Genomic DNA, 15,407 nt, shown 5'->3' on the forward strand with positions numbered 1-15,407 from the left:
CATGCTCACCTTGTTGATCCTAAATCATCCGAGTGAGGTGTGGAGAGCAGATTCTATCCCCACGTTTAGGAAAGGAAGCATAAAGGAAAGAAGAAAAGTAACCATCATTGCTGAGCACTGATTGTATCTCGGGTGTTCTGTGTCTCTTGTCTCATTTGAACTTCTGAAAAGCCCACTCCAGTAGGTGTTATTTGATCAATTTGCTGGAGAGAAAAGCAAGACAGAGAGGGAAGTTTTGCACTCAGATTTCTCCGGATAGTGAGTGGTCTGAACACAGATGGAACTGAGGTGGAACTGAGGCTTCAGTCAAATCTGCCCTAGTCCAAAGTCGATAAACTCAATCACTGGCCTATTGAAGATTTGTTCAACCCATCAGGGACTAACATGGTATTGAAATCCAAGACTCCTGATTTTCAGTCTAGGCAGTGTTCATTAAACCATTCATTCAATCCTTAATTCTCCAAGGTTCCTGAGCTACACTTGCCTATGATTAAGAGAGTTGCTACTCACAGAAAACTGCTTTGCAGCTTCCCTATTCCTAGCTTCCTAGGTCATGCCTACAATTTTGGGGTTCCCGAGCATGTAATCAGAGAGTAATAAGTTATGCATGTGTGTGTATGTGTATATATACATTTTATGTCCATTGTCCATCCAGACTTTGCTAGATTCTACAGCAAGAATAAAGATTTGCCAGGCCAAACATCTCAATTCAGCAATAAAAATACTTCTTCACACATACAGTTGAATGTGGAGAAAAGTAAAACATAAAATATACTGGAAGTTTCTTCCTTTCACCTGAGTGTCAAGTCCATGTGAACATACACGTCCACACTCCCAGCCAGGCTGTGAGGCAAGTACTGAGCTGATGGAAGGATTGTAACCATGTCCACCTTACCCTGGGAGAATGTGCTCATATTGCTATTTGATATGCTTCACTCTCATTTTCTGTTTCAAAGGAGATGATGGTGAAAAAGGAGACCCAGGAGAAGAGGGAACGCATGGAAAAGTGGGACCCATGGGGCCAAAAGGTAACTAAAATGATATGAAACTGACATGTTAATATCATAGTTGCTCTTCTCTCTCTCCTGGCACTTGCCCTGGAAATCAACAGCTTTCACAATGCCCTCTGCCCCAATGATGCCTAAAATATATTTCACACAAGAATTAAGTCGCCATCTGAGTACCCCTCTGAAATTACCTGTTAACAAGACTGACAAGTTTCTCAAGTTGTGTTCTTAGGGCTGGCTGGGGTGGTACACTGGGAGCCCTAGGGAAAAGCAGTCTTTGAGAATATTTAAGAAATGATGAGTTATAGAGCTATGTTCACAGTTGTGTCTTCCTTCTGAAGCCAATGCTAAATAGTATTTTTTTTAGCTGGCATAGAGCTTAAGGAGGAAGATAAAAAGAAACAAAAAGAGCTACCTGATTCATTGATCTATTCACCTCTCCCCAAGATCTCTTTATTTCTTTAATTCTCTCCTTTTTTAACACAAAAGAATAACACAGTGGAAAAATGGTGGGGGTATGGGAGGAGGGGGATCAAAGATGAAGAGAGTAACACAGAGGTGATTAGGAAGTGTCTTCACTCACAAAGCCGGGCATCAGCCTCACCAAAATATAGCTTCTGGTTTGTGATGGGTATGTGCGCACCTTCTGAACACTTGAAATATTTCTCACCCGCTGCTGCAAGAGGGCTGCCCTAGACCACTTATTTTAAAATCTGGAATAATTTAAAAGGAAGAGAGACTCACAGACCTGTGAGACCTCAATTTGGAAAATGCTGACTTAACCCTATCTATAAACATGTATGTCAATTACAAAAACGTTCTTATAAAATAAAGATTTTCAACTGGCAAATATTTTTTAGATTTTTATAAAACGAAATAATGTTAGAAGAACTCAGTGATTCCCGACCACAGTTTTTTGGAAGAAAATTTAGCCGGACCATGTCTGACGCTTCTTTGATCATTAGGTTTTATGACTGCACATTCCCTGACCTGATTTTAAGTGGCATGATTGTCAACTCTTGTTTTAAAAGAGAGAAGAAATAGAATTCCAGAAGGTAAACAAAATGGAGCTTGAGGAGAACAAAACCAGAATCGGGTCAAGAATACTTTCACCCGGCCCTTCTCTAACCTTTATTTTAAACATCCTCTGCCATAGTCATTCTAGAAATACTACATCAGCAAGTATTTTAATATCATCATGTCCATAGAGTATATTCATACTCTCATATTTTAATTTTAATACATACGTTATAGCTCTTAAAATAGATAATATAGCATGGGCTACAAATTATATATCACAGAATACACTTTTTCATATTTCTTTCACGTGAATATCACGTTAGCCACGTTTGAAGGGAAGATAAAACCTCACGATAAAAAGATGACACGCTTGCTTTTCAGGAATTAAAGGAGAACTGGGTGATATAGGAGATCAGGGCAACATTGGCAAGACTGGACCCATCGGCAAGAAGGGTAAGTTGCATCTTACTCTTCTCCAGTAGCAATTCAAAGCAAATTGAGGCCGGTGCAGTGGCTCACACCCATAATTCCAACACTGAAAGACCAAGGTGGGAGAATACCTTGAAGCCAGGAATTCAAAACCAACCTGGAGAGCACAGCAAGGCCCAGTACCTAAAAAAACAAAAATTCTTTTTTAATTAGCTGGGCATGGTGGCACACACCTATAGTCCCAGCTACATAGGAAGCTGAGGTGTGAGGATCGTCTGAGCCCAGAAGTTGGGGTCTGCAGTGAGCCGTGATCACAGCACTGCACTCCAGCCTGGGTGACAGAATAAGACCCTGTCTCTAAAATAAATAATAAATAAAGCAAATTAAGGCTATCCTTAATCATTTTAAGATTTTATATCATGAAAATATCTCCTTTTTCTTCTTTTAAAATATGAATTCTCTTTGTCTTTATAGTTTGGCTCTTTCTTTCATATATAAGCAATGTATCTCACAGCTCAAAAAAAAAAAAAGAAAAGTATTTAGAACAAAATGAAACAAGATTTCAGAAACACAATCAAGCATCAAGGTCTGACAGTCTTTATATTGAATTATCTCCTGGTATCTACTGGTTGGCTACAAATTATTGATACGTGATTATTCATAAAATACAAAATAGGCAGAAGACTGTAAAATTTTATTTTTTAATCTGAGTGGAGTAACCAAAAATTCTGTGACTATGGTATATTAACAGGATAGAAACTTGAAGCATGTATGTGGATACCCATTTGACTTCAATCATGTCCTGATCTTATACATCACTAAAGCCTGAGTATTAGAAAACAAAGATAGTCTCCTCTGGATTGCCTAAGCATTCCTTCCTTATCCTCCTCTCACAAAGCCCCACAATGTGGTGGCAGGTTCTAATTGCTTCTGATATTCAGTAATTTAAGCAAGCATTGTTTTTCTTAGTTCAGAGATATAAAACTGAATGAAAATAAAATTTTATTGCAAGAAATCCAAAGACTATTCAGGAAGATAGAACTTTCTCAAAAAGAATTAGAGGGCTGGCTCATACCTATAATCCTAGCACTTTGGAAGGCTAAGGTGGTAGATCACCAGGTCAAGAGATCGAGACCATCCTGGTCAACATGGTGAAACCTGATCTCTCCTAAAAATGTAAAAGTTAGCAGGCTGTGGTGGTGCATTCCTGTAGTCCCAGCTATTCAGGAGGCTGAGGCAGGAGAACTGCTCGAACCCAGGAGGCAGAGGTTACAGCCAAGGTCATGCCACTGCACTCCAGCCTGGAGACAGAGCAAGACTCTGTCTCAAAAAAAAAAAAAAAATTATTAGAGGTTGGGCATGGTAGCTCATCCCTGTAATCCCAGCACTTTGGGAGGCCAAGACGGGTGGATAACCTGAGCTCAGGAGTTTGAAACCAGCCTGGCCAACATGGCAAAACCCCATCTCTACTAAAAATACAAAATTAACTGACTGTGGTGGTACACACCTGTAATTTCAGGTACTCAGTAGGCTAAGGTACAAGGATCGCTTGAACCTGGAAGGCGGAGGTTGCAGTAGCCAAGATCATGCCACTGCACTCCAGCCTGGGAGATAGAGTGGGACTCTATCTCAAAGGAAAAAAAAAGAATTATAATATCTAATAGCTTGACTACTCCAGGACACATATTGGAGAGTAAGGCAAGAATAATATGTGAAAGAACAGACCTAGGTCTTGAAGAATAGTAACATGGAAATAGGCAAAAGGCACTACAGAGAGATGCAAGAGATGCTTGTATAAGAAAGATTAGGGGAAGCTCAGTGCCATGGGTAACAAAATTTCTGCAGCCTTGATGTACCCTCCATCTTGTCGTAAATGCTTGAGCAGCTGTGTAATTAAGCATGTGCCTCACTTGTCCAGCGGTACGTCTTTGCTGGCAGGTTGACAGACTGCAGTCTGAGCTTAGGCTGTAGCCCCTCTCTTCTCATCCAGTGACTCAGTCCTCCCTCTTTCTGCACTCTCCAGCTCACTCATTTGAGAAATTCCCTTCAGCCTGCATTTGGAGACAGGGGTGAAGAGTAGTGCCACTGAAGAAAAATTGCTATGGGTGTTTTTATCTGGTGGGTTATATTGTTTTTTTTCCCTGTGATTGAAATCCTCAAGCTGGGGAATAGCAACGTGAGCTTCTCATGGTTCAGAAGTCCTGCCGCAGTTTGTGTTTGTGATGGGTTTACCATGAGGAGTCCTCATTTGCTTCAATCCTTCCAAAGATGCTGATAAAAGCCTGGGCAATGGGTTCACATGACTATATACCTCAAAAAAAATTTATAAAGTAAGACAGATTCACCTCAAATGATTAAAATAGTGCTTCTTCACATTTGTAAAAGTTACTACTCCCCAAAAAAGCTTTTTAGACATATTTCTTTTCTAACTGCCCTCCCCATGAATTTTTAATACCACCCATGGGCGTTGTATTTGTTTATGTATTCTCTATATGTTTGTGCTTTATATATTTTTTAATGAGTACAATTCCACCCCCTAAAAACTGTACGTCCTGAGTGATACCACCCCATTGAGAAAGCACATATTAAGACCTCTTTCTCTTTCTGCTCTTGTTCTCCTCATCGTCTTTTTTGTACTAGGCAGCTTTGAAATGGATACAAGAATCTTTGGAGCTAGCTAAGAGGAGCTTGAGGAAGAAACATTTAGCTTGGAGTTAATGAGATATCTTTATGTAGTTTGACCTGACTCCCATGTATACTCATTGCCAGCAATTCCATGTGGAAATAGCTTCCAAGAATACTCCTACCACTTACTGTGCAGCTCTGTCCAAGGCCAGGATGCAAAAGTGCTGAGCCAGAGGTCAGATGATCATGTCAGTGTGTCCTGGGGCATCCAGCACACGAAATGTGTGGGTTGTGGAAAAGAAGCAATGTTCGAAATATACAGGGCCAGAGCTAGCCTGTGGAAAAAAATGTTTCCAAAAATCTAACAGCTTATATGAGAATTACTTTATAGAGGTATAGTCCCAAAATTGACAATATTATTAATTTAAGTATATTACCAATAACAAGTTATAAAGGTGAAAGAAAAATCTGACACTACTAATAATAAAGACAAAATTCAGACTTCTGCTACAGGTCATGAGGGATTTGCCTACCTTATGTTAATCCTTCTGCTAAGTATGACTAGCTGGGTCCAAATTAAAAAAAAAAAACTTTAAATTCATATTTGAAAGTATGACAGTGCAACCAAAATGAACAGAACTTGAGGTGCCTTGATCTGGAGGAGGAGGGAATCGTACTAAGGTCAGCTATGCATTCTGTAATACCGTCTTCCCAAGCATTCACCAGTTCATAAGTGGGGCAGCCCTAAGAGGCTAAGAGGCTTGAGCACAAAGTTGCTCAAACTGGATTGATATTTAAGGCCTGCCAAAGAGGAGTGGCCCAGGAAAATGCCTGCATATTCCCAGTTAGAACTCCAGAAACTACTCCAGAAAACATGCAATTTAAACCTATACCTATTCATGTTTTTAAAAACTGTTAGCAAATTAGAAATAGAAGGAAACATAATCTGAAAAGGAATATCAACAACAACAAAAATCTACTTAAAAATTATACTCCATAATGAAATACTGAACACTTACCTCCTGAGACTGGGAATGAAATTAGTGCAGCCCTCTACCAGCAATTCCAATCAACATTATGCGTGAGGTCCTAGCCAGAGCAAAAATGGAAAAAAAATAAAAATCATAATAATTGAAAATAAAGGAATATGAGCATCATTATTTGTGGAAAACATGATTGCAGACTCAGAAAGTACAAAAGAATCTACAGATAATCTATTAGTATTGATAAGTTTTTTAGATGGCTTGACACTCAAAAACTAATTTTGTTTCTTCATAGAAACAATTCAAAAATGAAAATAAAAGACCATTTATAATAGTGTTAAAAATAAATATGTAAAAATAAATAAGAGTTACAAGCCCTCCACAATAAACTCCACATAATAACAATGAAAGAAGTTAAAGAATATCTTAAAAATGAAGGTAAAACTATATTAATAGGTTACAAGACTCAATATTGTTATTGTTAATATGCCAGTTCTCTCTCAAATTGGTCTATAGACTCAATGCTACCTCAATCAAAATCCCAGAAGTGGGCCAGGCACGGTGACTTATGCCTATAATTCTAGCACTTTGGGAAGCCGAGGTGGATGGATCATCTGAGGGCAGGATTTTCAGACCAGCCTGGCCAACATGGTAAAACCCCATCTCTACTAAAAATACGAAAATTAGCCAGGTGTGTTGACATGTGCCTGTAATCCCAGCTACTCAGGAGGCTGAGGTGAAAAAAATCGCTTGAACCTGGGAGGCAGAGGTTGCAGTAAGCCGAGATCCTGCTACTGCATTACACCCTTGGCAACAGAGTGAGATGCCATCAAAAAGCCCCAGAAGTGTTCTTTTAGAAATTGATAAACCAATTCAAAATATATGTGTAAACAAAAATGACCAAGAATACCCAAGACAATCTTGAAAAAATGAAAAACAAAAACAAAGGTGAAAGACTTAAATTACTGAATTTATACATTTATTAGGAAACTAAACCATTAGAATAGTATAATTCCATGCAGAGACATATTAATTAGTAGAAAGTAAGCGTTCAGAAACAGACTAACAAACGTGATTTATATAAAGTGACACTAGTTTTTAATGGAAGTCACAACCTAATCAATATACAGCACTGAGTTATTGGCTATTCATGTATAAAAATAATAAGCTCGATCCCATACTTAACACTGTACCTAAAATCAATGGCTTATAGATCTAAATTTGGTGGTAAACCAAATCTGGTAGACCTAAATTTGAAAGGTAAGGCAATAATGCCTCTGGAAGTTAATATAGAACTCTATATTTTTGATCCTAGGATAGGCAACAACTTTTTAAACACATGAAAAGGACTAACCATGTAATAAAAACTAACAAATTGGAGTCTATCAAAATAAAGAACTTCTGGACGGGAACAGTGGCTTATGCCTGTTATCCCAGCATTTTGGGAAGCTGAAGCAGACAGATCACCTGAGGTCAAGAGTTCAAAACCAGTCTAGCCAGCAAGGCAAAATCCTATCTCTACTAAAAATACAAAAATTATCTGGGTGTGGTGGCATGTACCTATAATCCCAGCTACTTGGGAGGCTGAGGTGAGAAAATTGCTTGAACCAGGGAGGTGGAAGTTGCAGTAAGTTAAGATCACACCACTGCACTCCAGCCTGGGTGACAGAGTGAGACTCCATCTCAAAAAACAATAATAAAGTAAAAAAAAATAACTTCTATTCATTAAAAGATACTTCTCAGAGAACAAAAAAGGAAGCCACAGAATTGTTTATGTGATACCTTTGCAGCCAATAAAGGACTTATATGTAAAACATATAAGGAGATTATACAAATCAGTAAGAAAAATAACTGATAAACGCAAAAGAATTTAAAAGGTCAAAAGAATAGTTATTTTAAAAAAGAAGACATTCAAATTACCAAGAAATGTATTAAAAAGTGTCAACCTCATCAGGGTGATGCAAATTTGACTAAACTTTGATAGCACTGCATACTAACCAAAATGGCTAAAATAAAAATGATTGACAAAATCTAGTGGTTGGCAAGGATGTCGAACAACTGAAACTCCCATACACTGCTTCAATATACCATGAAATAAATATACTACTTTAATATGCAAAACATGAATGAATATATGGACATAGTATTGGGAAAAATATTCCATACAGAAAAAAATCTATATGCCAAATGGTTTTATTTATAGAAAGTTCATAATATGAAAAACTTATACTGTGAAAACTTATAACACAGTCCTAAGTCAGTATGGTGATCTTTAGAAAGGAGGAATGTAAAAATCTGTAGTTGACACAAGAGTAGCTTCTTGAGGGCTTAATCTCAGTGTTGTTTGCACAGGTATTTTATTCTGTAAAAAGTCATCAAGCTGAATCTTTGTGTTGTTAAACTTTTCTTCGTGTTTTTTTTTTTTTCAGTAAGCAAAGTTTAATAAAAATAAGTTTTTGTTAACTGTGCTAAGGAAAATATTATAATATGACTACATTATCCCTCTGTCATCTCTTAAAAATATTAGAAATTTGTGGACAGATAAAGCAGCAATAAGAATGCAGCCAAACATACACAGCTAATAATTATTAAAAAATAATTTTCAAGGCATAATAATTCATTCATTGATTAAGCTGTTATAATTTTTAGTGAATTTTCTAATGTTCCATCTGTACACTTTTAAAATTTAGTGATTTTTAAAATTTCTTATGATAGTAATTCATCTTTACAACTACTTTCCCATTTTTAATTTTGTATTTTTTAAAGAAGGCCCTTCAAATTGTATAGCTTCAGATAAAATGCGTCATGGATCTGTCCCTATCTGTATCAACTTCATTAAACCACTGGTTAAAGAGACAGAAAGGTATAGCCGGAAAGTGGGATGTTGGACTTCACCATTTCTGAGATGCAGCCATGTTAAATGTGATTAAGATCTCATGTACTGCTCGTATTGCTCTGTGAAGATAGCAGAAGTGGTGGGAGAAGGTAAGTCACTGCCATAAATAAGTTCAGAATTGAAGAACTTTGTTTTTCAATGGTCGTTCTAGATTTTGCACTTCCCTAGGTTTAGATGTGTCCAGTCTGGATGATCTTGTGCACAGTCTTAACCCTTGAATAAAAGAAGACTAAGTAACTTGGGAGCATAGTACATGACAAAGACAAAGGCTCAAGAGTTTTTAGTATGATTAGCTGAGCCCCAAAGTGGATGAACTTCCAGAAATGTTGAAAAAGTAACAGTCTGGAAATGATAGGGTTAGCTAACCTATTTCCTTCCTACCTATTCCTCCTTCAAGACTCGGTACATAGCACCTAATGCATACCTTTATCACTATACTCACTGTCATAGCTGATTAGCTTATCTGTTTCCCCTTATAGACTATGAACTTCTTGGGAGAACAAATGAAAGAAAGGTCCACTGGGTTCCTTTGTTTAAATAAATGAAAGCTCTGTCAGGACCCTAGTGTTTAATCATTTTATCTTGATGCCTATTGTTTATTGTAGACACTTTCTGGATGTTTATTGCATTAAGCATGAAAAACTACATAATGAAACATTATTTCTTATATGTCTCGCTTTCCTGCTCCTTATTCCTATAAATACCACTTTTCCTTAATATCAATTTCTTCCATTGGCTACCAAGATTTTCTTCTCCTCCAGAGATACACCATCAAATTTATGAGCATGTCCTGGAATTTTTTAAAAAATAGAGATGCAATGTTCTGGCTTACTTGGATTAATTTCATTTTTAATCTGTACTTTGAAATTTATTGTCCTCATTTTGGTGATTGCTTTTCTAAATTTTTTTCTGACTCAGATTAATCTCAACTTTCTAGGCTGACCTTAATGTTGTCACTTGCATGGATAGGGTAGCTTTCTGGATGTCAATATTTCATTTTAGGAGTAAGAAATAATAAAGATTTAGTATAGGTAAATTTCATCTCATAGCAAAATAAACATTTTTATTTAAGGTCAATAATCCATTTACACTGAAAGCATTATGATTTTGTTTGTTTGTTTGTTTGGACGTGACCTCTAATTCTTTAACTTTCAGACAGTCAGTACAGACATGTTCCCACTCATGGGTCAAAATCAGTTTTTGTGGATGACTTTAAATCATAATTTGCTTTGGGGAAATAGATATTCTAGGCTCAAATCCTCCATAAGCTGGCTAAGTGCTTGGCATGCATTCCTTTACCATAACTCAGATTCAGAAAACAGAAGCTAACGTCGGTTGAGCATTCTCTGTGAGTCAAGCCAAATGCTAATCCCATCATAAGAAAATATTACCATACCTAATTATATTCTCCTTAATGAGCTCATAATTTTAGGTAGTAATTGTTTCTACTTTTAAAATAAAGAAAAGGAGGCTTGGAGAAATTCATTAACCTCTCTGTGTGTTGCCAGGAAGTGGCAAAGCCAGGATTCAAACCCTGGTTTGGGGAGAGCTTTCGTGATCTTTTATTGAACCACACTGCTTTGCTGTTCCCATTTGTCATGAAATGAAAAGTATTCATGCCAAAATACTGGAAAATAGTTACAGGGTTTACATCTTCTCAGAAAAAAAGGCCACATGCCAATTCAAGAAACTGTTTCCTATATTATTAAGTTCTATATAAGGCCTACTGCTTCAGTGAAGCCTTCTCTGCTCTGATCCACACCATCAGTTTTTTTCTGGATTCCTACTAGGCTTTTTATTTACTTCGCTCTGTTAGTGTATGATAGTGTCTCATCTCTTTGTTCTCTTTTGTATGTTTATACTTCTTTTATCTCTGTTATAAAGCTTATCCCAGAACTTGGATTGTAGCATAATTGGAATCAATGTTCCATCTATGTTGAATTAAAAGAGATTCATATGCAAAGGAAATATATTTTTAAAAACCAGAACATTAAACCCATAGTCATACAATCTTTTAAGTGCATAATACTTTTAATGGTGATGACGACTGCTGTTCTTTGCAACTTTTGATAATATTTTTCAAACACTTTGCTTTTCTTCATTAAACCATTGGTTTACTCATTCGGAAGCACCATGAAAGGGGAGTCAGAAAGGGTTGGGTCGGAACACCAGCACTGCCATTTAATGGCTAGATGTCCTTGAGAAAGTTATTTTGCTTCTCTGATCCTCAACTTCTTCAAGTTGTAGAATAAAGATAATGATAACACTTAGTTCATAGGATTTAATGTGATAATATGTGTAAAGTATCCAGAATAATACTTGGTGATTGATTGGTACTTAGTAAAATATATGTTCCCTTTCTTCCATTACTATATTCTCAAAATCTATTCTTATTTTTCCAACTTATGTATAAGAGAAATAAGGAGTTTGCAGGGGGTAACTAAGATGTGAGCAGATTGATAATACTGAGCAGGGTGCTCGACACATAGTCATGTCTTTTTCCCAATTATATTCTCTGCTGTGCCTTGAGCCTGACCTCGCACGCACCTTCATTCAGTTGCTGAAGCTTTTCGTAGCCAGGCTCAAATGCTAAGCCTCCCTTTACCCTTCCATTGAAGTGCCATTTCTTCTGCCTTCCTCTCTGAGTATGTTATCTCTCTGTTCAATGTCTCTGTCTCTCTCACAGTATGTATCAGGTTCTATTGTTATGGATTTCACCATTGTCTCCTTTTATGCAAGTACAAGTCCCAAGCCTTCCTCCTGCACATATAAACTGTATTCTGGTCTTCTAGGACCCCCAACTTTTGTTTGGGGAGCACATGAATGTCTGGCATGAACTCTAAAGAAAAGTGTCCACATGGCTCAGTTTAGAAAGGCTCAGCAAATCCTTGGGGGCCCAGCAGGCATGCCTTTTCTGAATGATCAAAAGTAACTATGTAAGGGAATTTTAAAGAAAAGTACACATCAGACAATGATGAGAAAAGCCAGTAGGTGTCCCCAGTGCAGGCAACATGGGACCCCCTGTAGATTTTACAGTGGCTTTCACTTTTTCTCTGCTGCTGATGAAGGATGAGGCTTGGCAGAACCTTAATGCCAACTCCATTCCCTTTCACATTGTCCCCTTCAGCCATATAATCAATTCCCTGACCATACCAGGTTCCTGTGAGGGTAAGCCCCATACACCTAGCCTAGGTGACCTTCATCCTGTATCCATCCCTCATGAGTTCTTTCTTATTCTTTTTTCCAGATCACCATTGAAGCATAAACTCTATTTTACTTCTGTCTGGGTCCTCCCTTTTGATTCTCAAGAACCTCAGCCAAACATTTCTTCCTGAAAATCAAAAGCTTTTGCTTTCAATTATTGTGTCTGATGTGGGCTTCAAGAGCTTATTCTGAAGTTGAAAAAAAGTTAACGTGTTTTATTCTTTCTCTCTGCCTTAAAAATCCTGCTTCTCTGAGAATTATTTTGTGGATGCCTGTGAGTGAGAAAATGGTTACATATAAAGAAGTGCAGAGAGGGAAAGTACCAAGATTATTATTTCAGTATAATATATTTGACATGACTTTATATTATTAGTATTTGCATACATGACTTCACTTCTAAAACTTGTAAACTCCTTCAAGTCATAGATTGAATCTTGTGTCTCTGTTTATCCTTTAAAAGGACCCAGCGTTTCATCTTTCATAGAGTAAGTAAATAGTAAATATTTGTCTAATTAAATTGAAAAAGCACAATACCTCTGTTTTTTTAAAATAAATCCAAGGGCAAAGTCACTTGGAATAACTTGGGGGCATAATAAGTACAAAAATACTGCAGTGTGCTAGCAAATTGATCAAGATTCACAAAACAATGGTATTTTTAAAATTGAAAACATGCTGAGAATTGTATTAGCCTTGTTCAGAAGGCCACATTATATTTTAAAAATGTTAGTAGGTTAGGTTGCACAAATTCAAATGCTCCTCACAAACTCTGCTGGAATTCTACTTTCAATCTAAATAAATTATGACTCATTTAATTAGTTGTGCCTGTGTAGCCAATTGAAAATTTTATTATTTGTAAAAAAAAAAAAACAAACAAGAGATATTAGAGATATTAGTTATAGATATGGCAAATAAAATTTAAAACTACTTTCACTCTAGATGTGAAATAATTCACTCCTTCCTTCCTTCCTCCTTCCCTCCCTCCCTCCTTTTTCCCTTCCTCCCTTCCTTTCTTCTTTGCTTCCTCCCTCCCTCCCTCCCTCCCTGCCTGCATCCCTCTCTCCTTCCCTCTCTCCCATGTTTCCTCTCTCCCTCCTTTCTCTATTTCCTTCCTCCCTCTCTCTCTCCCTCCCTTCCTTCCCCCCTCTTTTCCTCCCTCCCTCCCTCCCTCCCTCCCTCCCTCCCTTCCTTCCTTCCTTTAATTTTATTTTATTCTGGTTGTTATTGTTTTTATTCAGGTGACAAAGGAGAAAAAGGTTTGCTTGGAAAACCTGGAAAAAAAGGCAAAGCAGGTACAATATGCTCAATGTTCTCTTTGATTTCTAACATCATTCCAAATTTATTCATCTCAAAAATAAATGTATTTTAAATGAAAAGCAAGAGTCCTTTGAGGATGCTTAACCTTATTTAGCTTGGGCTGGAAGGAAAGGAAGAAGGGGGCTTTCCTCTCTCCCTGCTGGGGACTTTCCAAGCCCTGGGGAAGGGGATGATGGCACTTTCATCTCTGCCATGCTTACTATGAGAAGGAAGCCCAGTGTATCAGGAGGTAGCCTAATTCTTCTGGGCCAAGAGGAAACTCTGACAGTAGGCCTTGCATAAGCCTGCCATGCCTTGCCTTTCACTTGTATCTCAACCAAATACTGGCCATCAGAGTGCAGCAGCAACCTCATCTGATATAGACAGGCCCCTGGTTACAGAACATGCTTTTATTATCTGGGGGTATTCTCCTGGAGCTTTATTCCCAGTGCTTTATGCAGGGAAAGAAAGTAGATCATTCTCTGGTAAATTTCAATTGTTTCTATCCACAGGGTTATGGTGAAGACAATTCTAAGAACTGTTTGACATTCTTTATATTTCATATGAATATGGATAAATAAGGCCGTAGACATTTTGCTTTGGCTAATAAAATTATTTGTACTTTTCAAGCAATGAAGAAAAAAAATTGAAATGTTTATGTATAACAGCTATTAAACGGAAAAAAGGAATCGTTTGAATTTTACATGTGTTTCCTTGTAATTCCCTCTGTGTCACAGCAATATTTGCAGGTTGTTGAAAACGTAGGTTTGCAAAGAAGAATAAAAGACGCATTAAAAGCATAGTTAATCACCTGGCCAATAGGTTGAAATCCCATCCCTACTAAAAATACAAAAATTAGCTGGGTGTGGTGATGTGTACCTGTAGTCTCAGGTACTCAGGAGGCTGAGGCAGGAGAATCACTTGAACCCAGGAGGCAGAGATTGCAGTGAGCCGAGATTGTGCCACTGCACTCCAGCCTGGGTGACAGAGCAAGACTCCATCTCAAAAATAAAAAAGTAATAAAATAAAACCATAGTTAATCTACAAACTGGGCAACTAGCTTTTTAAAATGTCAGTTGGATCTATTTATATGATTTAAACTTTGTCCTTGCAGCTGTATTTTAAATGGATAATTAGAATTAATATGTGATGTAATTGTGAAAAGTTTCTTCTGTCTTGGTAAACCTGTGTGATCTAGTAAATAATGCAATAACACAAGAGAGCACTGGCAGGAAATACATTTTAAGGAAGCTGTATAAATTTTATTCTGAGATTGAGCAGACACAGATTCTGTGTTCAACAAAGATGCCAAATGGTCCAAAATGTGCATGCAGTGGTTTGTCATACGTATTCTTCTTTTAAAAATCTGGTTTAGAATTATCTTATAGCTTATTCAAAACATTTACAAAGATATTTTCTGAAATTCTATAAATAATGGAAATTGGAAACCCTGTTTTAAATAAAAGGTTTAAAGTATAGCCATTCACAGATATATAGAACCAAACTGGAAAAAGATAGTGAGTATTGGAAAGAGGGCAAATGTTCCTTTCCGCTGGTCTGCATGTACTTCAACGAGTTTACAGTTTTCATCATTTCAAAGGTACTGTCTGTGATTGCGGAAGATACCGGACATTTGTTGGACAACTGGATATTAGTATCGCTCGGCTCAAGACATCTATGAAGTTTGTCAAGAATGGTGAACATGTTCTCTTTTGTTTTGTGTTATGTATCTATTGATAAATCCCTATCAGCACTATAATTCCAACACTCTTAGCAGGAAATATCTTGGGTTGGGCAAAGGGCTATTGAGATAGTGTCACCAGTTTAAAGCTCTCCCAAATTGCTAATTACCCACTAAGATTCCAGGACACTTCAAGTCCACTACATATATTTATATGTATGTGCATTGCTTATGGGAAGAGAAATAGACTTTCTTGGGTGAGGAGAATG

General features: G+C 37.3%; 1 protein-coding gene across 1 annotated transcript in view; it reads left to right on the forward strand.

Moving 5' to 3' along the window:
• Positions 1-15,407, forward strand: part of COLEC10 (collectin subfamily member 10) — a 56,978-nt gene that overhangs the window by 19,456 nt on the left and 22,115 nt on the right. The window contains exons 2-5 of the mRNA XM_003933107.3: positions 957-1,028; positions 2,409-2,480; positions 13,400-13,453; positions 15,058-15,153. Of these exons, the coding sequence (XP_003933156.1) occupies positions 957-1,028; positions 2,409-2,480; positions 13,400-13,453; positions 15,058-15,153 (294 nt within the window). The remainder of the gene's footprint in view (positions 1-956; positions 1,029-2,408; positions 2,481-13,399; positions 13,454-15,057; positions 15,154-15,407) is intronic.

This window comes from Saimiri boliviensis, chromosome 15, assembly GCF_048565385.1.
Source record: "Saimiri boliviensis isolate mSaiBol1 chromosome 15, mSaiBol1.pri, whole genome shotgun sequence".
Taxonomy (NCBI): domain Eukaryota; kingdom Metazoa; phylum Chordata; class Mammalia; order Primates; family Cebidae; genus Saimiri; species Saimiri boliviensis.